This window comes from Silurus aristotelis, assembly GCF_946808225.1.
Source record: "Silurus aristotelis genome assembly, chromosome: 19".
Classification (NCBI taxonomy): Eukaryota; Metazoa; Chordata; class Actinopteri; order Siluriformes; family Siluridae; genus Silurus; species Silurus aristotelis.
This window is the reverse complement of record NC_139592.1, coordinates 9527606-9555461: the sequence shown is the minus strand read 5'-3', so window position 1 is coordinate 9555461 and position 27856 is coordinate 9527606. Positions and strand designations below refer to the sequence as shown.

Below are 27856 nucleotides of genomic sequence, written 5' to 3'. Positions count from 1 at the left end.
GCATAAATAAAAAAAAAAAAACATTGCATATTGGAGCTGCACTGGTGACATCGTGGGCACCTTGGCAAGACAACCATAAGAACCATAGCTTTGTATACAGAAATACAAAACGCAATAAGGAACATAAAATAAAATTCTGGCTATTCTGTCTGTGGCAATATAAAATACTACAGGCCCATTAGTGTTCAGATTCAATCATAGCACAATCATAGTGTTTTCTCCCAACAGGCTTCTCACCTCAGATGAATGATGCTGGGCAGCTGCTCCACGTCTCCTAGATAAGTAGCCAGCCAGCTCATGGTGCTACTCAGGCCACTGCTGTCTAGAGGAACAGACTCCACAGCTGAGAAGTTCTCCCTTTTAATGCGCTCTGGTGTTGCCTCAATTATGTGCTCGGCCAAGGTCATCATGTTTGCCTGGTAGCCGTAAAACAAACAGAAAATAATTGTAAGTAATGGCGAAAATCTGAAATCACTTCATATGTGTTTATGTTTAATATTATTACATAAATAATTGATTTGTCATTTTTAAGCCCTCTGCTGGCTGTGAGATGAATTGCAATAAACACTGCAATACTGACAAAAAATTTTCCATCCCTTGATCCTACCCCACCTGGTCTGTTCAAACAACTTGCGCTTCATGAGTTCACTTTTGAAGAAAGAACCAGCAGAGCTGAGCAGCTGTTTCAGCTGGGCGATAGGACTGATTTTAATTTTCAAAAATTACAAGGGTGTCAACTATTTGAAGAGGAATTGATGAAGCTGTATTCTAAATGTGTACCACCGTGTGTTTATATCGCACAGTTTAATTAGCATTGACCGTTTATGTTTCCTTATTGCTGCTTTCAGTAATGAATAACCTTTGCAAAAAAACTAAATAATACACATTCTCACATAGAAAATTGCATCATTGCCACTGCTGCCTTAAGGAATTAATAACCTTTGAAAAAAAGCACACTCACACATACACAAACTTGCTATACAAAAATAAATCTAACTCTAATGCCACCAGTGTGTTTGCTCTACACAACTGCCCTCATTCCCTCCTCTTTTCTCACGCTCCGACTGACAGAGATGAATGGGATTGAAGGAGCTCTTGGCCCTGAGGGCAGATCAATCGCTGGGGTTTATTATGTGGTGATACAGGTCTGAGGCACTGTGCAGGGACAGACTGACTGCTCTCTAATGCCGCCTTATACACATTAACACGATGGATGGACAATCTATTGACTTAGTTTTATGCGTGAGGCTTTATTTGGATAAAATCATATACATCTCTGGAGCTGTGAAGCAAACAAAAAAAAAAAAGAGTCACTTCACTCACCTGCAGGTCTTCCATGTGTGAAAGACAGTCCTGGTTCTCCAAGTCCTCCTTATATGTGAGCAGTTCGGTGTCCACCATCTCTCTGTCTGTCATAGTCATCATGCCTAGATTCTCTCCTCGCTGACGCAGCCTGGTGGCCAGCTTCTCCTTTCCAATGCTACTTCCTCCACCTCCTCCTGACACTTTTCTGTACACCTCCCTGGAGCTCCACTTATGTCCCCCAGTGCGAAACAAACTCAGCTTAGCTTGTAAAATGCCACCGGTTTTGGTGCCTTCTGCAGCCGTGTTTTGCTCAGTACTGGGTGTTTCTGCAGGTAGTGTGTTTGGGCTGGTGGAGAGCTTGTGGAGCTGCTGGTGCTCCAGGCTCAAGGGAACCGAGACGGCTTTATTCTGACGTGTTTGAGCCACTTCCGGGTTCGGTTTGTGTTTCTTAGCTGCAGGGAGATCCCGCTGGCACTCGCTGCTGTAGTAGCTGGAGGGCTCAGATCTCGGGCGTCTCAAGTCTAGACGTGAGAGGAAAACAGGGGGGAAAAAAGAAGTGGACTCTGTCAGGAGTGGATCATCTTTCAATTAAATTTGCTCTCTGATCTCTGTGGTGCTATTAGAACTAATCCCAGAAAATAGGCTGTTAAAATTAGATTGTGCTACAAGTGCCGCTCACCAAAGTACTGCAATAATACACTAGTCACTGTTCTGCTGTTAGGACCTTCTTAGAATGGCTCCTGTCTAACAAACGTAGGATTTTTTTTACTTTTTCTATCTGCAGGTCATTTTTCTGCTCTCACCAGGAGTGATGTTGCTGGAAGGGTTGGTACTTGCGCTGATGGCTCCACCGCTCTTGTGGCTGCTTGGGGTCACCATGCTGTCATTGGTCCAGCTGACCATCCAGCTGTCAGAGGAGGGAGCTTCAGGGTTAGGAGAAAAGGCCATGTGGGCAGAGGGAGGCTGTTGCTGCTCCTCTCTCTGGAGTTGTTCCAGACACTCTGCAAGTTTGGTGTGGCCTCGGGAGCGAGCGATTGACAATGGCAGGCGACCCAAAGAGTCTGGGATGGTTAGAGCTCTGCGGTCCCATTTGTACAGAACTACAGCAGCTTCGAGGTGACCCAGAGCACAGGCCCACATCTACACAGAAAGTATAGTCAACAAGAATATATAAAAGCTGATTGTTGTCCGTGATATTAAAATGCAACGTTATTAGAACTTTTTTTTACCAAGGGTGTACAAGAGAAGTGGTCGACGTTAAGTGGGTCCACCTCAAGCTCCAGATCAATGCTGTCTGCATGCTTAGTGCTACAAAAACAAAAAAAACGTTTATTTGTAATGTAAAAAAAAAAATCTGCAAAAATAATACAAAATAAACCAATAAATTATTATCCTGTTACACAAACACAAGTACATGTAACCATTTACATATTTATTTATTTTCATTAAGTGCTTTACATGACTCTTCGGTCATGTTCATTGTTCTTTTTCTAGGAACACTGCATGGAACACTGGATAGAATACCAATCCATTGAGAGGCACTGAGTACACATTCACAGTCCTTCACTCTCTAGAATTGAATGTATTCTATAGACATTATAGCATGTTTTTGGAAGGTGAGGAGAAAAAAGAAACCAGAGAACCATACTATGTAAAGACATATGGAACTCCACACAGATGGTAATCTGAGCTCAGGATTGAAACAGGACGCTGTAAAACAGCAATACTTCATGCTGTGTCACTGTGCCACCCTGCTGTGTAATCATTCTTCATGTCTGTATAAGGAAACCTACATGTTTCATTATAAAATGTTAAATGATCTGAACAAAGAGGGCCAAAATATCTGGCAAGAAGTGCTTGCAGGTTTTTCTGACGATGGACAATTTCTATAATGAAAACAAGCTATATATGAACAATAGATGATTAGAAAAAATATCTTTATAAAACTAAATCAGTTTTTTTAACTATTACTAATTAGAAAATACAGCACATACTTATAAAATATGCCAGTCACACACACTCTTCTCTTTCTTTTACTCCTGACACACTTCATCTCGTTCCCTGGGTGTGGGATGTGACTCACCGCCACTTGATGAGAGTTTTGATGAGTGTGGCATAGCCTTGTCCAGCAGCAAGGTGCAGCAGGGTCATTCCCCGGAAGGTTTTTGAATGGATCAGATGTTTGGATTTGGCCCAGCATGCTCGATTCATCATCTTCTCGCACACAACCACCACACGGCTCTCGAACGAACTGCCCGCCTGTCCCTGTGCTGACAGACACTGTGGACACAAGGCATGCACAGTTTAGCGCTGACTCGATTATGAAAGTACCCGATTAATTAAAGTCAAATTAATTATCCATGACAGTACCTGAGACTGGCTGCTACTACTGTTTCCTCCATTTCCACCCCCCCCTACACCTCCACCTGCTCCAGCTCCTGTGCTTCCAGTCGCTCCGTTGCTTTGCTGCTGGCCGGCCATCTCGGCCATTCTGCGCTCCATCTGCTCCAGACGCTCCAGAATGGACATTCTGAACTGGTTATCTACAAGACAACCACATTTAACTTTAACATTTGCACTGGAAAGGGGGGGGGGGGGATTTATAGTATTCCTCAACTTCATCAAAATTGATGCAGTAAATGGAATGGAGAAAGGCAATGCAATGATGCTTTGCCAGGAACTGTTGACCACAGAGTACAGCCATTATAGTAAACCACAAAGATTAAAGGCGGGATAACCATTGCAATTACCTAACACAAAGGTATAAAAGCAGATGCTAACTGTGCACTAAATACATGTGGTTTTCAGCTAAATACATTATGCTAAAGTGTACACCGTACATCCAATACAACTGTTAAGGAAAATGTGTAACAAAATAACGGTTCACAGGGACATAAAAACTCAATGAGATGACATACATACCATTTCCTGTACTTAACCAACTGACAACGAATTGTTTCCTTCAATACTATGCTCTTGCTCATCCTGTGCTTGTAAAACACCATAGCGGCTTACCCCCACTTCTGAAATGATTCAGTCACCAGTTTCGGTTTGCGTAAGCTGTGGATTACAATTTTGCAGCTTCTTATCAGTTGAGAGCTATAGATTAAACTGATACTATTTGCATGTAATTAAACATTTTTTTTTTCCATTCATTCACTCGTTTTCCATCAACACTTATCCATTTAAGGTCGTGTCCAGTTTCAGAGTAAATCCCAGAAGAACCTGATGCATGTCAAGTCATTATACAGAGGTATCCTTCCCTCTGAGAAGCCAATCCTATTACGAATCATATTTTTAGTGGAGAAGAACTTTGTATGAAACTCTGCACCATTGAGCTTTGAGACGGCACCACTGCCTACTGCGACACTGTGTCATTTTAGCATGTTAACCCATTTTGGCAATTAGCACAATTAATAAAAAATGTATAATGAATATAAGTGAGCATTAACACCTTTTTCATTACCACCCCATCTGGAACCAAATACCGAATGCACGTAAAGCAGAGCGCGAAATGTAGACATGTTTAGAATAATCTTCAATATTTTTGGATCTGCAAATATTGTACTGTATAAAAGCAATCCTGTCCATCGTCAGTCAAGTTGAAGGTGCCACTATGTTAGGTTTCAGGTTAAAGCTGCCAGCTCAGAAGGGCAACACAAGTGTCCAGTGTAGAGTAACAGTGTGCATGCTAAGGAGTCATAGCATGTACAGATTTCTTTATCATCTCTTATTCTGCCAGGATCCAGTTTCTGTGGCAACATGCTGCTGAGCGGTAACTAGGCGACAGGAGCATGCGTGTGCGTGGCTTGTGGCAGCGTTACCATCATTATATATGTGAATGAGCAAAGCAGGACGATTGCAAAACCCAAGAGAGGCTAAGTATGACGCACTTGATGTGTCTTGAAGTGGAAACTTTGCGCTTTAAGATTAAACTTTACTTTCGTTATTTGTTATGCATCACTTGATGGTGTACTGTGAAGTGGCTTATTTGAATTTGAGGTCATTTAAGGCATCACTGTTGTCATGTAAGTCCACAGCAGAGTGCCTGACTGGGAAATTGCAATCACTTATGTTTAGCTCTTAATCAATCCAGTAAGGGTAATGGATTGCTATTCTGGGTTGAGGCTACGGTGTTAACAAACCCGGCCAGTAACCAACTCAGGTGTTCAGACAAGCCTGTTTATGTGTCTAAATCTGTGCTCTACTTACAGACAGGAAAATGAGCATTGTTGGTTGGGTGCACTGCGTGGATGGAGGCAGAAGTTATTTGGGTAAAACAATGACATCCATCATCACGCTTTGAACAAGGCCTGGGGGGATGTGTGTGCAAAAAGCATGGCTTGCATTTATAACTAAATGTTCACTACATCCAACAATAATGGAGGTTAGAGAGCTAGATGTGGTCTCTGCTTTAATTTGGGGCATAGGTTGAGAGACAGAGAGACACATAGAGAAAGAGAGAGAGAGAGAGAGAGAGAGAGAGAGAGAGAGAGAGAGAGAGAGAGAGCGAGAGAGAGAGAGAGAGAGAGAGAGAGAGAGAGAAGAGAGAAAGAGAGAGCGCAGCAAAAATAACAGGAAAAGGAAGAGAGACAGACAGCATGGCCACAGCACATAGTAGCAGTTTTGACATGTCTTTGTTCAGACCCAGTGCTGCAGTCTGCTGCAGTGCAGATGATGTCATCTCCACCTGCTGCTGCGAGCGAGCACGCTCAGAAAGCCACGCACGTCCACTGCAGAGGGAGAGGGGCTAAGGGGAGGGGCTAGCAGCACACGGGGTCGAGGCTTAGATAGATTTACCAATCAGTAGACAGGCCATGGTATGATGTCATTAAGATCCTCCTATTTTGGTCTAGTACAGTGCTTCTTTCACAGCCTGTGATCACTCACAGACAAAACACCACACTAAGGCAGATCTTTAAATCCATTTTCATAAAGAGAGGCTTCCATTATAACTTCCATTACACTTTTTAGCTCAGTCTGCACCGATGGTTCTTGTTTTTCAGCTTTTTAATTTCTTCAGCTTGTTTACTATGTATTTTTTAATTTGTTTAAAGTTCAGGTTATTTGGTTAGTTTATATCAATTTATCCATCAACATCATCACTTGCATCATTTAAGCTTTTCAATATCAGAGTGCTCACAGGAAAACATCACTTTTTTTTTTAACTCTTCCGGTATTTTAACCATGTACGTCTCTTCAGTGCACGTGCTGTTACTTCTCCATCTCATGAGATCCTTGACGTGTCTGTGTTGATGTGATCTGGCACATCAATACATCCATTATCTCCGAAGCTAATGTCTCTTGCCATCTGCTGCAGTTGCTGAGATGCACATCCATAGCACAACCATCAGCCTGCCTATCTCCTGGCCTCCCTGAAACTGATCCGAGCTATGAAAGGTCATGAAGACTAAAGACCTTAGCTCCTTGCAGCCTGCTCACCATGTGAAGTGCTTTATTAAGTGTGAGAGCTGATGAGCCAGATCGCTGCAGCATGTTTTTCAAGTTCTTGACCATCAATAGTGAAAAAATAGAAGAGACCTAAACACAGAATGGTTTTTAACCCTTTTATGGGTCTAGGCTGCTGAACCACATGGAATATATGCTAATGACTAAACATTATATAACTGCAGTTTTTTCCTTAGCAAGGTATATATACCATTACAACGGTGTGTGGCTGTATGATCTACATGGTAGACAAAATATACTGTACACAGTTGCAAATAACATTGTAAAAACTTCTGTGTGAGTATGTGCAAATATAACTTTCAAACATGTTTTCAGCTCCTATTGCTCATGGGATCTTTGGTCAATTGTGTAGTTTGTGAACTAAACCCTAGCAATGCCTCTATATGCCATGATCCTGCTAGATCTCATCAATAGAGAACTCTCCGATCTCACCACCTGACAGCATACAAAAACCTTGATGTAGATATACTGCTAACCTTACTCAGTGCATGTGTTTTCTTTACGAAAACAAGAAAACCTGTCATTTTCTCTCAACAGAAGCCACACGGGTGCTTGTGCAGTCCCCATTTCCTGCTTTAAGAAGCTGGCAACTGATCCAAAACCCAGAGAGCCAACAATGGACCCCCCCTAAATTCACTAATCAAACTTTGCCGTGCACCACCTTCTCTTCAGGTCACAAGTACAAATAAGCTCAACCAACTATCCATCACAAGGGAAAATGCATCAAGAATTTTTCACTGACTGTTCAAGGAAATGAGTCAATATCTGTCCTCAAGCAAAGGCTGAAACTCTACCTTTTCACTAAACACCTAAAAATAAACAGAGCTAAAGAAAAACTCAACTCTTGCACTCTTACATGGTTTTTGCTTTATTCGTATTCTTAGACCCTGACCTATTTGTACTAGCATGAGGATATGTTTTTTTACAGAGACTTCTGTATATGCCCCTGGATAGGAGCATCTGCTAAATCCAGTTAATGTACTTGGTGTGCAATCTTTTACATACACTTTTTGGACCAAGGTAAAAATGAAATCTGATGCCACTTTAAGTGCTTGTAATATTTTTTGATGAAAAAAAAAAAAAGGATATAAAACCAGTAGAAAATATACATATAATTGTAAAAAATGCCCAAATTGTAAAAGGTTTGAATTTTGTAAAATGCACAAATGATTTTATTCCAACTTATTGTATTAAATATTGGAATATATTTCATTCAAACGCCTTTGGATTATTATTTTTTTTAAACTTTTAAACTTTTATTGTATTTTAAGGCACATTTGCAACTAGGTGGAAATGAACTAGATTGCTAGCACATTGCTAGCTGCTAGTATTAGTTACAAAATAAAACACTCACACAATAGTGAATTTAAGTAGCTGTAATTAACTCTGGCATAGACAGTTGTCTTTTGAATATTGCTGTTCTTAATAATCTTAGCAAATGTTGCTTAATAGTACACAGAGTAATGCTACAGTACATGGCCAAAAGTATGTGAACATTTGCCAATCATACCCCAGTGTGGTTCTTCCTCAAAACTGTTTCCACAATTTAGGAAGGTTCAAATGATCTAGAATCTCTCTGTATGCTGTAACATTAAACATTTCCCTAGGAACTAGGAGGCCCAGATATATTGATGATGATGATAATGCCACTGTGCACAAACCGAGTTCCCGCACAGAGCCCTAACCTCAACCCCACTGAACACCTCTGGAATAAATTGAAACTCTAATTACACCCCAGGAAACCTCACTAAACATCAGTGTCTGACCTCACTGGAAGATATTAGAAGAGCAAAGGGGGCTATACCCTTATTGATGCCCTTGGATTTGTAAAGGGATATTCAAAAAAAGATTGCAGTGTGATATTCGGCTTTTTAAAATATGTGTGTGAAATGACAGATATAATAATATAAATAATATTGCATATTAGCCTATATTATAGTATATATTTATTGCAGCTTTTGCAGTGCCAATGCTGTTTGTTTAAATAGCAAAAGTTAAACTCTGGAAATGTTACTGAAGTGTACAACAAATAAACACAATTCCATATAAAGGTTTTGGGTTTCTCAAAAATGATTTCCAACTCAACTTTGCTAGCTATGATTTGCACAGTAATGCTGAGCAGTGTGCTTTTATAAAAAAATAAAAAAAACAAAGCACAAAAATGGCTGAATCACTAGGGATATTGCTGCATGTGGAATGCAGACAATCATACTAAGTGACTCAGATTGGTAGCCAACTAGACATAATCACAGTTACCGAACTGTACAGGTAGAAAATGCCAGCTTGTGATTGTGGTGGATGATGCAGGTGAGGCTCTGTGGTCCTATAGAGCAATGACATTTAAAAGGACCTCCCTTGGTGTTTAACCCCACTGTTTGACATGGCCTGGTATTTAGAGAAAGTGCAGGGGAGGAGGCAGTGCCCTCTTGGCACATGCTGTACCAGCTGAGGCGGCCATCTGCATTCACTATCTCATCTAATTAACACTGCCTATGCCCAGTGCAAAACCTACTAGGGATTTTGTAACTCAATTAAATCATTCACAGAATCAACAAATATATGGCAACTTTTAGTTACGTATACTACTGTACTTAATTAAACCTCATTAAAATCCATTGCTCTGGTTTGATTCTAGGGACTAGAATCTCATATGCTCAGGGGTGGTTGTAAGCACTAGCAAGTAACAAAGATATATGCGGCCATTCATGTTCTACGTACAAGATAGACATTTTCTTAGTTCTGTGCTATTCAGGTAGGTAAAGTGAAAAATCCAAACTATTAGCTGTAGTTAAATGCGTATAAAAATTCTATGCTGAAAAATAAAACTTGCCAGGGAATACAACAGGTTGCATGGCTTCAGTTATTGAAATGAATATGGATCCTTGCAGGAAAAATATAAACAGATTTATTTGTCTATGAAACGTAAAGAGTTGTCATCTAGACTATGAAACATATTTGACACATAATGTGAAGGTGTCAACAATGTTCACAGTCACTTAGTTTCTATAACATTGATTAAAAAAGCATTTTATATATAAGACAAAACTTTTTTTCATCACAAACTGGACTTCAGCATCTTTTCTGCAAAAAGATGCAGTCATCTTTATAAACATACAGTACAGCGTATTGCAAAAATTAACTGGAATATTTATACTGACCATTTTAGTGAATTTTTTTCCAGATGCATACATACACATTTTGTAAAAATGCTAGTTTACTAAATATAAAACAAAATCCCAAATATACTCCAATAATAAAACATTTTTCCTAACCTCCCCGAACCAACTCAATTTGAATAGGACCTTCACTAGGATGCAGGGTACGCTATACACTGTAGGACAAATATTCTTTTTGCCTTAAGGGAAGAAAGTATCCCTGCAGGCGGCACTACTCCACATCACATCGGCCCGCTTAAACTGTCCTGCTCTACTACAGACACAGTTACACAAATCTTTCTCTCAGTGCTCAGTCTAGACTAAAAACTGCCTCAAGCAACAACTTGCGATCAGTTCTGCAGAGAGAACAAAGCCAACATCACACACAAACACATCACCCTGCTCCCACCATTCATCACCTACAGCAAGCGCTGAGTATTTAACACACTGTGTCCTGATGTTGAAACTCCTACTCAGTTTTCAGCCTGCTCACCAGTTTTTAGCCACCTGACCCATTGTGGGAAAAAGCAAACAACTTCCCACGACTGTATACTTGGCATGAAAATAGTGCCCCACCAGGGTGGGGGTGCACTGCAAGCCATGTAAGTGTAAGTAAGGCAGGTTCATGTGCATTTGGCCTCTATGGAGGCTCTCAAAAAGAAAGTGGGAAGTGAGTTGTAAGATTGGAAAGCTTGTAAGATGCATGTTTGCCAGGTTAAGCATGCCAGCAGATGATGCAGAGAGAAGATACATCAGCCATTACTGCTACACCACAGTAAGTCACTCACACTTACTCATTTATCTGATTGCAGGGACACTTCCAGCTAAGACAAGCAGAGCCTGGAACAGAGCATCCTCATTAACAGTAGTGAAACTCGTCTATTTGGAGTAATTATGTGCAATAAATTAGTGGAATGGCACATGTAAGCATGCAGGAGGATTTTCTTTTTACACTCTTAGTCCTGCACACTGTTGCTTCATGATACAGTCAGACAATAAAAAAGAGAGTAACAGAAACCTATGGAAGGCTGAAAAAACATCCAAATGCATTGGAAATCATATTTACGTTCAAAAAGAATTTTATGTGAAATTCACTGTACTCTTTAGTGTATAAACCACACAGGCTGGTGATTTACGGTACAGCGGTCACAGATTCACTCTCTGGCACACAAGAAACCTCTGCAGACTTTAATAGTCCTTTTTCTTTTTGCTTGAATGGACCGCTTCAATTTAGTACCATACAAACAAATGGCAAAACACATTAACTCTTCGCTGCGATTCTCTGTGATAAACGTTTGTACTCATCCTTCCAGACATGCCCTGGTTAAATCAGTTGCATTATTTGTCATGATATGAGAGTTTACTCATGCAATAACAAATGCATTACTATAGCTAAATGTACAGCAAATAGAACCGAATTTCCAGAAACAACATACTGAAACTTTTTTATATGAGCAGGTGGTAACGGCGTTAATAATATGTTTGGTTTAGATAAAAAGATTTCTTCAATAGATGTGCATAAGACTGTAAATGATCTCTATAACCATGCTTTATCTTCTACCTCCTGAGGTCTTGTGGTCTTTTGTGACTTGTCAGACTTTTAAAAAAAGGTCAAACTCAGAGAAAAGAACAGTTGAAGACAGCCAATGAAGCCTGAAAATCTGCCAGCTTCCTTGACTGCTAGCACAATTTATGCAAATAAAATATATGACTCAGAAGAGGATTATTATGATTAGGATTTGTCCAACAAATGCTTGGCTTTATTATGCTGTTTTAGTATCAGTACAATATTAAAAGGAGAAGTAATAAATAAGTGATAAATGATTTTGCCTGCAGTTGTTTTTAACATTGAAAATTGTTATATGTTTGCAATGGCTTCAAATATTGGACAATTCATACATCTACCAAACATTTACAATAATCATTTCCACTAGATAAAAAAAAACAGTTTAGCTCTCTGCCTTCATTTAGAGAAAAACTAAGCTCTAATTTAAGAAAGAAAAAAAGTTTGAAAAGTCGGTTTTTCTGCCAAAATAGTCTCTGAGGATACGGCGCATCTAAGGAAAGTCCTTTCAGACAGATAACATGAGATGCTAACATGCACCACTCTGGTTCATGATGGACACAATTATAGCAGATCAACTTCATTTAACTGTTAAAAGCATATGTGGATATCCAAATAGGTATAAAACTAGGAAGCGTGTCTCATGTAAGAGTAAAATAGTTATAGTTGGGAGCTATGGAAGAAATTTGCCTGCCAATGTTTATAAAGTACAAAAAGGTTTTAGATAAACATTTCAGCTCGGTGCTGTAAGGAAGAAAAATATTTCAAAGCACTAAGAAACGCTATGGGGAATTCAGTATATTAGTAAATTACAAAAAGCGAAAGTTCTGGGTTTTTTTTGCCATCCTGTCTTGACTCTTCCTGTATCAACAGGTTGCTGGATAAGGGTTGCTATAAAAAGTTGTTATTTGCACATTTTAACAATGGCTGACAGGTCACTGCTGTCCATCCTGTTCCACTTATTGACCACTGCTGTGTCCTGATCTGCGCTGCACAATACTGAAGAGTACAGACATACAGCATGACACTAGACGTAACCATAGCTACCACAGGCAGCATACTATCTGTGACATTTGTATACGGTTTGGGAAGCAGCCACAAACACTGGTCACGACCACTCATCTTTGTGATTAAGTGTGACACATGGAGGGGGGGGGGGGGTAAATAACGCTGACCAAATTCTGTACTGTGTATGAGCTTGTACAACTAGTATGTAAAATAACAATGAATAAACCATGTAATTCCTCCCAGATAATAGATTTTTCTTTAATGAAAAAGGAAAATCATTCATTACAGAGTAATAACATTATAACAGTGTTGAACATAATTTTATAGATGGGTCAGGTTATTTTGATCACATAGAGATGATCAGGTGGTTTGCTGGAGTTTTTCAATAATAATAATAATAATAATAATAATAATAATAATAATAATAATAATAATAATAATATAAACACCTCGTGAACCACTTCCCTGGTCTTTGCATTTTGAAACTTTTCCATAACCAGTACCATGTGCACTCCAAATACTATATGTGCCAATTGAGTGATTGTGATCAAACTAATGTATAAGCTGAAAAACAGACATCAGAACAAAATCCGACCAAAACAACCCAAAACACAGCACAAACTCTCCCAGTCTTTTCTTCGCCTAGAACACGCAAAACGTTCGTACTAATAAACCAGCCCTTGATGGAAGTGCACAGCAGAACTTGATCTGAAAACATCTCATGGTTTGTAGTAGGCTACGTGCACACAACTTTGCTCATCCACAGACAAACTACAACTACTACTACTACTACACCACACAAACACAAACACAACAACGCAGACACAACGACAAAACTAGGGTTATGGAAACGCGTCCGACCTTCTATTTTATTGTCAATTGAAGTCTCCCCTGCAATGCACACGGTCTCCGTGTCTTTAGGAGATGCAGGTGTCAGTCATCGGCATCCTGACCAGTGTCCGCGAGAGAGAGAGCGAGAAACAGAGAGATGCAGTGTGTCAGTTTTCGCAAATGGGACGCGTCCACGAGCGATCCTCATTTACAGCAGGGATGCGCTCCTCCGCGGAAGTGCAGAAAGCGCAGAGAGAAAGAGAAAGCCCGCTCTCTCCGTGCGCTCCAATCGCTCCCTTCTCTCTTTCTCACCCTCCTCTCTCCATCCCCTCCCCTGCACCCTGTGCCCCTACTAGCCCGCAGTGAAAGACAGACGGCGGGGCGCGCGGGCAACATGCAAACATGCGACCCAATTTTTTCTCTTTCGTGCTTGTCGTTGTTTATATGACAATTACATTGCACACGATTTCCCGCGTGCCAAAAAAATCGTACGCGCAAAACGTGCGCTGTTTATTTTTCTTTACGATAGCAAGATGCATATGAAACAACGCGCGCTCATGGAAAGCAGTAATGGCACCCTGTTGCGGGGACGCGCGCAGACAGACCAGCCAAGACATCCCTATTCTTATATATTATCTGTGCGTGGGTTTCAAGTGGATCTCGTGTGGAAAATCTTCCATTTTAATTAATCACGCGCACTTCCTTCACTTCACACTGTACATATGCAATGTGGAAACTTTTCAATCCAATCCGCTATTGGGTTTTTTCCCCGTCTTTTTGAGCTTCTGATGAACTACAATCGAGCTCTCGTACACCACGTGACCCCCCTCTCTCATTTTACGGTGCTTGTTGTAGGGGGCACGCCCACTTCAGCACCGCAGTGTGTTACACGCGGAATAACGCTGAGAGAGCGCGCGAGGCTCCGCGCTCCGAGAGCAACGCACTGACTACAAGAAGCGTGTGTGGCCGGCTGTAGGGTTGACACCACGCAACCTCATGGCGTACGTGGTAAATAAACGTGGATTGTTTACGCACAAACAGACAAAGAAATAAACACGCCCGACTATTACGGTGACACCGCGCGCGCAGCATCCTTTACGTGTCTGGATTATGGTTTTGTCCTGCGCGCGGCTCCGTACCTGCAATGCTGCAGAGGGAGTGAAGAGAAGACCCGCCTCCTTTCTGCATTATGACAAATCAAGGCAGGCAGCTGTGTTTGTTATCTGTTAGAGCCCCCCCCCCTCCCTCCTCTCTCTCTCTCTCTCTCTCTCTCTCTCTCTCTCTCTCTCTCTCTCTCTCTCTTTCTCTCTCAACGAACGTGAGGGACTCCACGACCGCAAAGCGCCTGATGACAAAACGAGACACTCCGTGTGTCAGACTAAACCGCGATCCCTGTGCATGCTTTAGGATTTGATCCACATTTTCCTGCTCAGTTCCTCTATGTATGTTCAAGGAACAGTGTGTGTCCCTGCGAACAGGTGGTGGATTCATATCCTGCTTATAACCAGGGTTTATAAATGAGGGTTTGGGAGGCTTAGGAGCTTTCTGCAGATCCTTTTTCCTTTGATGAAAAACAACGTTTTAGCACATATGACCTAGATCTGTTTCATCATGTTGTATATCTTGCCTGATTTATCCTTTCTGTCATTTTTGTTGTTCAGTTTAGCCTCTTTTTAAACAATTTAATCCAATTTTCCCCATGCATGGTTGCAGTGACTGTGCTGGTTCACATGTCATCAGGTACAGCTTTGCAACAGGGTTGGGAAAGTATAGAAAATTAAAACAGTTCTTTTGGAGAAAACATGAATATTTATTTTATAAATAGTGTGTCAGTTTTTGAAATATTTAATGCCACTGCATCCAAAGACATCCTATGCAATTGTGTGCCTCCAACCTTGTGGTTTGAAGAACAAGCTCATATGGCTGGAACAGTCAGTTGTCCCATCCATCCATCCATCAACATTATGACCACTTGCCTAAAAATGTGTTTGTCCCCCTTTTGCTGCCAAATCAGGCCTGACTGCGATTCACTGTGTATTCTGACATCTTTCTATTAGAACCAGCATAAACTTCTTTAGCAATCCGAGTTACAATAGCTTTTCTGTTGGATCGGACCACACCAAGACCAGCCTTTGCTCCCCACTTGCATCAATGAGCCTTCCTTGGACCACTTTTAATAGACAGTGACCACTGCTGACCAGAAACACCTCACAAAAGTTGCAGTTTTGGAAATGTTCTGACCCACTCATCTAGTCATCATAATTTGGCCCTTGTCAAACTCGTTTAAATTCTTATGCTTGCCTGTTTTTCCTGATTCTAATGTGTCAGTATGAGGACAAAATATTCACTTGATTCCTAATATATATATATATATATATATATATATATATATATATATATATATATATATATATATATATATATATATATATATATATATATGCAACATTATTTAGGTAGGTGTTACATGTCAATGCAATATCCACATGGTTTCCAAGCAGAACATTTTCCAGTGCAGCACACTGTCTCTGTCGGATGCATAAGTATCGAGCTGTCTACATGATGTTAAAGAAGCATGATTCATCAGACCAGGCCACTTTTCATTGCTCCATCCGGTCTGTGATGTACTGTGTGTTCAAACACCTTTCTAACATAGCCTGCATGAACATTTATAGTCATTTGTTCTACAGCGGCTTTTCTGTGGAAATGAACCTGACAGGCAAGTCCTTACTTCCCATAAGCATTGGGCACTAATGACCCTAGTTGTCCTTCCTTGGAGCACATTCGATAGATACTAACCAGTGGATGTCAGGAACTCAGGACGCTTGCCGATTTTTCCTATTTCCAACACATCAATTTCAAGAACAGATTGTTCACTTGCCTGATACAGTAGCTCACAAAAGTAAGTACACCCCTCACATTCATCAATCATTTTAGTATAATTTCTCAAGGAACATTACTTTAGAAATTCAACTGGAATATATTTTAGAGTAGTCAATGTGCAGCTTGTGTAGCAGTACAGATGCTGTCCTCTGAAAATAACTCAACATACAGACATAATTGCCAAAATAGTGGGCAAAAAAGTGAGTACACCCTAACTGACAACAGCTGAACTCCATTAAACTATGCAAAGCCACACGTCCTATTCATCATGTTCATGTTTTTGTCTGCTTGACAGGGTTATACAAATTTGTGTATCTTTTATTAGAGGAGTTAAATTTTGATGCTTTGAGTACAATTATCTCATACTGACCACTGGATGTTCAACATGGCACCTCATGGCAAAGAATTTACATCCCACCTACTGACAGGTGCCACTTACATGCAATATTCAGTTTTAATCAATTAAACTGCTAGTGGTTTTAATGTTATGGCTAATACCTACAGGAACCACTGCTTTAAACCTTCATAGTACTTCATAAAACCTCACCTTGCCAACATAGCTTCTCCTATAATGTATTTTTCTATAATGCTTAATGAGATTGGGAGAATCCATTAAAGAATCTGAGACACTTTCAATATAGAAACTCCTCCAGGGTCGTTGGTCTTCTCTTGTGGTCTCTTTGGTTCAATGCAGCCCACAGGTGGTCTAAGGAGTTGACCTCAGGGTCTTAAGATGGCCATTTTAAAAGCTTTTATTTAGCATTTGCTGTTAAAAAGGTCTATTTTTGTCTTATCTGACTATATTTCCAGTAAAGTCTTGGCCATTCCAGGCACTTATATTAGCAGATAGATGGAAAAAAGACTTTTGTCTGGCTTCTTGACCAAAGTGGTGTTACTATTATAGCTTTGGAGACATGGTGACCCAAGAATAAGGCCTCTTCTGTAAATCTCCATCTATGATTCTTGTAAAAAATGTTTTGCCTCTTTCAGCATTCTTTTCATTATGCCTGGTGGCAAAATCCAGTTGTTTGAAATGCCATTTATTATAATCAATAAGAATGAATTTATTCATTCGTTCATCTGCTTCATTCTGGTCAAGGTCATGATGGATCCAACTTTTATCTTGGGGATTATTAGTCATGAGATGGCAATGCACCCAAATAGGATTTCAGTTAATTGTAAAGGAAACCTTTGAGATTTGAGTAGCCAGTGCACATTCTGGCAAAATGTTTTAAGATGAAAAAATAAAAATAAAATACAAATCTTCCACAGACATATATAGAGCATTATAAAACTCTAATTTACACTAAACAGCAAAGCTGCTCACTCTGCCATACAGTCTTGTTACATTATTTGATACAGTATTTGAGGTTTTATGAAGCAACATTCTTGTAAAAAAAAAAAAAAAGTGAAGACCCACTGGACCCACCTGCCACCATGATTCATGGTACCTGTTTCATGAGTGTAATGTCTGGCATGTGGTGTGTGTGTTTGAACAGTGAATGATGAACCAACTCTGTGAATGGAAAAGATGGTAAGAGGAGGTGTTATTACGGTTAGCTGTTTCTTACTCCATCACCCTCAAGGGCTGTCTGCAATGCAGCTGTCCCTTTCCACACACTCATCCAGATTGTGCCCTACTTTATTCTGTCAGTGAACACTGCAGCAACCCTCATTCCACCTTTAGAGACAAATTACACAGCAAACCACACACGCACAGGCTCCGTTTTCCTCTCCATTTTACCTCAGAGTAGACAAAAAAGACAGCAATTTCTGCTGCATACTGTATGTTCATTCTTACATTGCATATCCTTGTGCATACACCTTCTTTCTGTTAGTAGGTTCATGTATTCGTTAGTCAAATGATTATAAGAAGCCCCCATCACACTTATTGTTAATAATGTTAGATAAGTGACAGAGACAGACATAATTGCTATTTATGGTGCTCACAACAATGTGCAGACAGGAGAACTATATCATACAAATCATATACAGGTCTCATCCAAAGATAAAAAAAATTCTAAAAGTAATCAGTAACTAGTGAGTCCATTTAATATGCCTGGTACTATTTTTAGTGGCTCTCACTCCTCTTTTGTAGAGGCCCATACTTTTAACCAAGAGCATATTCCAACAGGAAAATGAAGGCAGGTTTGGGTCAGGGCCAAATGACTTCTATGCATTCATATCACATTGCATCACGTTTCCAAATAAGAACAACAACAAAAAAAGACAGATTTTTATGCCATTATTTAGAAAAAGGTAACTGGGGCAATGCAATGCAGATCTATAGCTTTAAAAATTCACAAGACGTTGTTCACCATATATCATGGATTGTGGCCACATACAGTACAAGCAGATAAATTATAAATGCTTTAGCTGTGTCTTGCAGTCTGAGAGCTAACGGTAAATTAGCTTGCCCTTATAGACATCTACCGTCCCTGTAGTCCATACACAATGTACTGTAATATTGACACAGTTTACTCCAAATGCACTTATAATAGAGAAGTTTAAAAGCAGGGGTTGGTAAGTCAATAATTTACTCATACAAATATATTTTATTTATACATGATTTATTCCATCAAAGGTATCTGCAAATTAATACCTATTTTCTTTGAGACATCGAATAATTAATGAACATAACAATATTTAATGAGGATGTAAAATTCTTTAGTTAGCATATAGTAAGCTAAACTAAATCTAAAGTAAATCCAGTGTAGCAAATCCTGCCATCAAAATATGACACACTATATGGAATGTGTTTGTGGACACTTGAACATAAAAATCGTGCGCATTCAGCGGCAAGGGTGTTAGTAAAGTCGGATAATGTAGGGTAAGGAGGCCGGGGGTGCAGTCAGCGTTCCAATTTAGCTTAACCCTTATATTGTGTTAGGGTCAAATTTGCACTGATTTTAATTTATGATATGTAAAAAACACTATTTGCTTTTTTTCTGTTGGAAAAAGGCTTCATGATATCCTCAAACACAGCTATTGTAACACAACAAACGTATCTGTCACCATTTTAGTGAATTCTGAATGTGCTATAGAACTAAACTTGACACTTAAAAGTGACATCTGTGGTGCTACAGGTCACATTTGACCCGCCAAGAATATGAAATGTTATATGCATCCATGCATCATATAAAAGTTATGGGTTGCTCTGTAAATCAAATTTGGCTCAAGTACCCACATCACAGACATGGCTAACCCCCTCCCCACCCACCCTGTCTTTTATGGGGACACATAACCCCATGGGAACATAACTTTTCTTGTGGAATATTTATACTATTAATTTTTGGGGGTGTGGTGTAAACAATATGAACCGAATTGTCTGAACATTGTTATTTATAAATAAGGCTCATGTGTGTTATCAGTTTCATTCTGCATCATCAGTCCTTTTTAACATGAGCAAGAGATTCAGTCTTCTTCATCAAATGTGTCTTCTTGTTCAGGATCATACTTCACATCGTTATCATCCTCAGACATGCTCCTCACTGTCACTTCCATGACCAAAGATATGGTTAATAAACTTACAGACAGCTCATAGATTCAGTGTATGTGAGGTTACTGAACATATCTTTGGCCATGAAAGTAATATTGTGGACAGAGAGCAAAGTGACAATGAGGAGGATGTGAAGTATGATCCTGAACAAGAAGACACATTTGATGAGGAGGACAAACCACATGGTACAGATACCCAAAGAGAACTCTTCAAATAATAAAAAAGTGACATATCATAGTCATCAATCCCTTATGACAACCAATCCAGATGCCCAATAAAATTATGTGCCTCTAAATGTGTGGTAACAGTTCAGGAAATAAATGTATATGGCTGGAAATGTCAGATGTCCCAATACTTTTGTTTATATAGTGTACATGTAAAACCATTTGGCAAGACATTCTTTCACATTCGTCTCTCATCTTAAAACCTTTATTGTCTTAGTGTAAATGCAATTTTGAAATTTAGAATACAGTGTGGCCATGAACTGTATGTCAACAATGTGATATGTTTATTGACTGTACAACTGCCTGTATAAGACTCACACTTTACAGTCAGACCATTTGATTTACAACATTTCGGTCACCTCAGACGGAAAAAAAAAAAAAAATCTTAATCTTATTTAATTCTTATTTATATCTTATTTTTTTATTACTTTATTTGTACTATGTAAAACAAATGTAAATGTGTTTACAGTGCCTCTTTATGTCTGCATTGTTATGCATCATAGAGTAGTCACTCTTCTCGACTTACGACCTGATGGACTTAGGACTGTGTTGAAATTTCTATATGTTCTAATTGCACATAAACTATTGCTGTGAAAATCATAAAAAACCAGCTCAGTATTTCTTCATTTCTCTTCTCTCCATTCTACCACTGTTGGTCACTTTACTGTTCACACTGTATGTTGAAGCTCACACCTTTCACTGTCCAGATTAGAGAATTGTATGTGCTCCACTAAACCTGCCTGTCAGCTGATCAGCGCAAGACGTGTGTCAGCTTGGCAAGCACGTCTCAATGTCCATATGCTCCTATTTTTTTTCTAGAGCACTTTGACGCCACTGCGCTCATCTCAGTCAGGCTGTCCAGCGTGACATTATGTGCTTACCTCAAGTTTATTAAGCCCGGCTTTATAAGGGCAAGCTCCCCACATTTATGGGATTATCTGAGGTGCTTCGACTGTGAAAAGGGGATGAAAAGTGGATAGCTGCTTGTGTAAGAACCATTCTTAAAAAATAACTGTTTGGAATCTATATAACATTTCTATGTATTGTCCAGGCTCTATACCAACCTCTATACTTATCTATAATTATGGCCAACTGGATCTGAATTCATAATTATACTTACTGTGTAAAGAATGATAAAAAAAAAATAGCACTTCCCTAATTTAAATACTGGACATGTATTAATCCTATACATGCAAAGATCAATCAACAAATATATATAATATATAATAAATATATATATAAAAACATAAAAAAAAGCACACAATCTTTCTGGCCATAAAAAGCAATTTTACAAGACACAGGGAAAGTGTTCAGCTAAACTAAACAGACAAAAATGTGTAGACACCTGACCATAAGATTCATATGTGTGATTTGAAAAAATCATTTTACATTTATTTACCACTTGCTAATTTAATATCCTCCACACTCCTGGGAAAACAAAATAATGGAGTGTGCTGGTGAAGATTTGCTGTAATTTAGCCACCAGGGCAATAATACATTTGAGGGTGAGGAAGTCTGGGGCGTAGTCAGCATTCTAATTCATCCCAAAGGTGTTCAATAGGGTTGAGGTCAGAGCTCCATAGCAGGCCAGCCAAGATCTTGTACTTCATCCCATGTCAATAATATCTTAAAATAAAGTAATAATTAAAATCTCGTGACACAGAAATCTTTGGACACTCAATTGGCTATTGGAGTATAGCAGGGGTGGTTAACCCGCGGCTCTCGAGCCTCATGCAGCTCTTTGCCTGGTTTCATGCGGCTCTTACGTTCATATCGAAGTTTGTGTTTGTGTTTTTTTTAATGTGTGTGTTCGCTTCGCTTGGGTTCAATACGGTATTTTTAAAACTTAAATGAGCTTGCCCCTACTGGGAAACTTTGCAGTATTTTCATCTCACGCACATGCGCATTTAACGAAAATACCGTATTGAACTCAAGCGAAGCGAACACGCACATTAAAAAAAACCACAAACACAAACTTCCATATGCAAATTGTTTACTTACATTTTAAGTAAACAGTTTGTGTCAAGTTCGCTCTCAAAATAGCAGGAAAAAATCACAGCAGAAGGAAAATATGAAGATGAACACAGGACGTTTTTAACAGAGTGGGAGAGTTTATATTTATTATGTTGAACGTAATGGCAAGTAATTCTGCCTTATGTCAGGTGTCATTAGCGCATTTTAAATCTTCAGCGCCACTTCAGCTCACTGCATGCTAACATCAACCAGGAATTTCCAAAAGGGACTGAACTTCACAAGCACAAGTTAGTCACTTTGAAAAGTCAGGCAGAAAAGCAGATATTTTTCCAAAAATGTTGCTTTAAATTTGACTTGGAAAATTTAATTTGGCTTGGAACATTGCACAGGCTAAAAAGCCATACAATGAAAGGGAGTTCGTTAAATAATGCCTCAGTGACGTTGTTGAAATCTGGTCTTCTGAAAACCACAAACTAAAACGCATTGTATCAGACGTCCAACTGTCCAGCCACACTGTTGAACACAGAATATCGGACATTAACACGGCTATTGAATCACAGTTGCACTCTGACCTCGAATGCCAGAAGTCCCACTAAGCAACATGCATAGTAAAAGAAAAACGCTATTGTAAATTATTATATTTTTGATTGTGGACTTGGTTGAACTGAGAGTTTGTGTGTGTGAGACAGTGTGTGTGTGTGTGTGTGTGTGTAAGAGGAAGGGATGGGTGATGTTCGTGTGTGCCCATGTGTATGATGTGGCTCTTTGCGGTAACACAGTGAAAAATGTTGGTCTCTGACTGGTTGGCCAAACCTGGAGTACAGTGTTTTAATTGCACACTCTTTGCCCCCCTCTAGTGGTCCATCACTGATCCAGCACCAAGCACTAAGGACAGAAGTTATATTAACACCCTTTAAATCTCGATAACCAGCTCTCCGCTACTATTCTCACTTTTTTTTTTAAACGTAGCTTTAATGTGACAATCAAATGTGGGGTAATTAAAAAAGCCCCAGGCAAAGACACCACAATTATATAAATAATTCATTTTCACTACTATCAAGCCTGTCCTATTTAAATTCTAACTTGATCTATATGTTTTAATGCTGAGCATAATAATAATAATAATAATAATAATAATAATAATAATAATAATAATAATAATAATAATAAATCTCTAAGGTTAATACTTAAAATACCATTGAGGTACAAAAAGTACTGCCATATTATACTTGGATAAAATTAAAGGGGTATTGAGCTTTGTTCATTTCTTGCTCAACAACGATTCATTATAGTATTTATGAAGTAGTATTGATTGAAACGGATTCAAGTTTTTTTTCTCTAGTTAATAAAATAAGTCCATAAGTTCATAAGTTAGAATGCAAAATTGCATTAAAATGGTAGTTGGTTAATCTTTAATCTTTGAGCTAGTACTAAGTTCAAAGGTTTACATGAAAAAATATAAGGATTCAAATTACAAATAGGCTAAAAGTACATTGACCTATATTTACAAAATATATTTCTTGTAGTAGTTCCCGATTACTCTGGATGCCATAGTAAATTATGAATCATAAATCACCACAATCTACCAACACTTCAACCACTAGTCACTGGTTCTATTTCAGAGAAAACATGAACACACTGTACAAATCACAGTTTCTCAACCAGCATCTGTCATAATAAATATCTCAAAACAGTTACAGTGATTCCACAGCAGGAGCCAGACAAAAGCACAGAGCAGTAGTAAGAAAAAAAGTACCCGTACCGTCCAGGGAGAGCCAGTCGTGCTGGGATGAAGGCAGAGAGGGCAGTGCACGAGCTTTGTACTCAAACACCACCGAGTTTGAGATGATCTGATTACTGACTGCCACCTGCAGAGTCACCAGCCCTGTGTCATGGGCTACAGGGAGACAAACAGAGCAAAACATTAGAGCAATACAGAGAGAAAAAAAAATCCTAAATGCGCACAAGAGTTCAGCCAGCAATTCTCATGCACAGTTTCTCACAAGAAACTCATGAGGCTGTATGAGTCTGGTTCAATTAAAGAACGAGCTCTTGAGGGAAATATTCGAAAAGCAGCTTTTTCATTGTAACAAATTACAACATACTTAAAGTTTTAATAATCATTTTTGCATGATTTGGTAAAATTATCTATTTTTTTGGCTGTGTGTGTGTAATTGAGTGAAGACTTACCAGGGCAGTAACAACGCAGAACACCAGGCTGGATCAGTGAAGCAGGGACAGAGATCTGATCAAACAGACAGCTGTACTGACTGCCTGCCTCCTGCCATGGACCAGTGATCAGCACCTTAACCCCTCCCTGACACACCCAAAAACATACAATAATTTAACAAGCTTAACAATTTATATCATCATTAAAATGTGTTTAATTATAAATGTGTTTGTAACAAAAAAAAACTGACTGCAGTTTCCTAGCAACAAATTACGGCTTTACTAATTTGATTTTTCATGATATGAACTGTCACAACATATCCTATAATAAAGAGATATTTAAAACAAATATTTACCCCCTTCCTATGAAAGACAGAAAAGACATGGTTACAACATAAATTGTTCTGCTTACTGTATAGAATAACATAATAATTAGAGCATTTGTCATAAGTGAGAATTATTCCTGGTTTATTTGTTGAATTTTGCCAATAAACCAGAAAAATAACAGAGATTAGCTCTTATTTAAATGTTACAATTTTACCTCGTTTTACATGAAATTGTTTGCTGCCATCATGTGGAAGAACCTGTCTCTAACATTTTAACAGAAAACATGTTCAACACTTTAGAGAGAATTCCTCCCTCTGGTGGTTTAATAATGAAATAGCTGTTAAAAATGTCATTCTTTTGTCTCTAGAGAAAAAAGGACTGAACTAATTATTTTGTATTAAACAACTTTGGAAGCTGTTGTGAAAAAAAATAAAAAAATTAGAACGCAAACGTAAACGTAAACGTTTCTCTCTTTTAAAATTTATAATAGGAAAAACAATCCCAGGTCCCAAAAGTATTTGGTAATTGAGTGTTCTCCAGTTTATATTTGTTTGGCCACAACCAAAGCATAAAATTTTCTCGTTTGGAACCCTGAATATATCACATTTTCTCTTTTCACATACACTTTTATTCACAATGCTTATCAAGAGTACATAATTTAAATATACAAAATTCTTATTCTTATTGTACTTAAATAAATGTTTCTGGTATCAGTACTGTATTTCACCTTTTATTTTTTGTACAACTTTCATTTATTACATTTTGACACAAATATCTGAACTTTCTACTTCTTATAAGGCATAAGGATTCTGCAAAACAGAATTGGGACTGACAGAGTGATGAGAAAAGTAGGGAGGAGTATAAAGCGATGTGGCAGCAGGTAAAGAGGGATGTGGCAAAGCCAAGGAAAAGGCATATGATGAGCTGTATAAGAAGTTGTACACTAAGGAAGGAGAAAAGGATTTATACCGGTTGACCAGGCAGAGGGACTGAGCTGGGAAGGATGTGCAAGTTAGACAATTAAAGGATGGAGATGGAAATGTGTTGACTAGTGAGGAGAGTGTGTTAAAAAGATGGAGGAGTATTTTAAACAGCTGATGAACGAGGTAAATGAGAGCGAGAGAAGGTTGGATGATGTGGAGATGGTGAAGCAGGAAGTGGATAGGATTAGTAAGGAGGCAGTGAGAGCAGTGATTAAGAGGATGAAGAGTGGAAAGTCTGTAGTACCAGATGACATACCAGTAGAAGCATGGAGATGTTTAGGAGAGATGGCAGTGGAGTTTTTAACTAGGTTGTTTAACTAAATTTTGGAGGGTGAGAAGATGAAGGAGTGTGCTGGTTACCTATTTTTAAGAATAATGGAGAGGTGCAGACCTGCAGTAACTACAGGGGAATAAAGTTGATCAGTCACATTATGAAGTTATGGGAAAGAGTAGTGGAAGCCAGACTGAGAGAAGAGGTGACCATCTGTGAACAACAGTACGGTTTCATGTCGAGGAAAAGCACCACAGAAGCATTATTTGCTTTGAGAATGTTGGAGAAGTATAGAGAAGGTCAGAAGAAGTTGCATTGTGTGTTTGTGGATTAAAAGAAAGCTTATGACAGGGTGCTGACAGAGGAGTTGTGGTATTGTATGAGGAAGTTTGGTGTGTCAGAGAAGTATGTGAGGGTGGTGCAGGACAGTGTGACAGCAGTGAAGTGTGCAGAAGAACAACAGACTGGTTCAAGGTGGAGGTTGGACTGCATCAAGGATCATTTTTGAGCCCTTTCCTGTTTGCAGTGGTGATGGACATATCGACGGACGAGGTCAGACAGGAGTCTCCCTGGACTATAATTTTTGCGGATGTTATTGTGATTTGTGATGAGAGTAGGGAGCAGGTTAAAAACAGCCTGAAAAGGTGGAGGTATGCGCTGAAGAGAAGGGGAATGAAAATCAGTAGGAGTAAGACAGAGTACATGTGTGTGAATGAGAGTGAGGGCAGTGGAGTGGTGCAGTTGCAGGGAGAAGAGGTGGAGAAGGTGGAGGAGTTCAGGTACCTGGGGTCAACAGTGCAAAGTAATGGAGAGTGTGTTAGAGAAGGGAAGTAAAGAGTGCAGGCAGGGTGGAGTGGGTGGAGAAGAGTGTCAGGAGTGATTTGTGATAGAAGGGTATCTGCAAGAGTGAAAGGGAAAGTTTATAGGACTGTGGTGAGACCTGTGATGTTGTATGGTTTAGAGACAGTGGCATTGACTAAAAGACAGGAGGTGAAGCTGGAGGTAGAAGAGCTGAAGATGTTGAGGTTTTCGTTGAGAGTGACGACGATGGACAGGATTAGAAATTAGTTTATTAGAAGAACAGCCCATGTGGGACGTTTTGGAGACAAGGTGAGGGAGGCGAGATAGAGATGGTTTGGACATGTTCAGAGGAGGGACATGGGGTATATCAGTAGGAAAATGCTGAGGATGGAGCCACCAGGAAGGAGGAAAAAAGGAATACCAAGGAGGAGGTTTATGGATGTGGTGAGGAAATACATGCAGGTAGACAGGGGGCATGGAGACATGGATGATCCGGTGAGGCAACCCCTAATGGAAGAAGCCGAATGAAGAAGAAAAAGAAGAAAAAGAAAAAGAAGTCAATATTTTTTCTTTTTACTGCACGCCTTTTCAGCCCATCAACAAATTTCCTGTTATTACGTAGCTTTTTTAATCCACTGGTGTATCATTTCCTGTCTCTCACACACTACAGATGTAGAATAGTTTATGAAGCTAACAACAAGCAAAGCAGAAGGCAACAAGAAATATGGGGTTAACATGGATGAGACAGAGGGAGTCAGCGATGTAAACATGACTGAGAACAGAGGTATTCCTGATCACCTTATCATTATAATTTTTTTCTCTGCTGGTGGATGTTCAGCCTGGATACATTCATTAGGTAACAACATTTTTAATTTGTTTTGTAATAATATATTAATTAGGGCTGTCAAAATGCAAATTGATTTTAACGGCTCTAATTATATTAACGAGCGATTAATGCAGCGCGCATTTCTGTTTGACCATTTTTATTAAAAATATAAATATAAAAGAGGTGAAATTAAAACCTTCAGGGCAACACGTTTATTCACGATATCCTTTCTTTTACTCAGATATAAAATAAATAAACTCCACTGTTTTACTGATGCGCCAATTCTCAAATCAGCTCTAAAATCTGCCATGATGATCACAATGAACCCTCTGGGGTCAACAAATGTGCCAATTAATTTTTTCCTCATAACGGCGAAACAAACTTAAATTTGTAAAAATTATTCTGACATTTTTTTGAACGTACAGATAAGAGAAATACATAATCTGTAAAGGGTCTACCTTTATTGTTATACACTCATAATAACAACAAAACACTGTGCTTTTGTAAAATGAAGAAAACAGACAGGGGGCGCTCTCTGCCATCTCTATTCACAGACACACAATTATA

The 27856-nt window shown here is 39.1% G+C and overlaps 1 protein-coding gene across 18 annotated transcripts in view; it reads right to left on the bottom strand.

Moving 5' to 3' along the window:
* Window positions 1-27856, bottom strand: part of camta1a (calmodulin binding transcription activator 1a) — a 422828-nt gene that overhangs the window by 12579 nt on the left and 382393 nt on the right. For all 18 annotated transcript variants that reach the window (XM_083569715.1, XM_083569716.1, XM_083569723.1 and 15 more), the window contains 8 exons: window positions 24103-24229; window positions 23675-23809; window positions 3676-3848; window positions 3389-3585; window positions 2535-2613; window positions 2109-2445; window positions 1324-1826; window positions 238-416 (listed from right to left, as the gene is read on the bottom strand). In XM_083569715.1, the coding sequence (XP_083425841.1) occupies window positions 238-416; window positions 1324-1826; window positions 2109-2445; window positions 2535-2613; window positions 3389-3585; window positions 3676-3848; window positions 23675-23809; window positions 24103-24229 (1730 nt within the window). The remainder of the gene's footprint in view (window positions 1-237; window positions 417-1323; window positions 1827-2108; window positions 2446-2534; window positions 2614-3388; window positions 3586-3675; window positions 3849-23674; window positions 23810-24102; window positions 24230-27856) is intronic.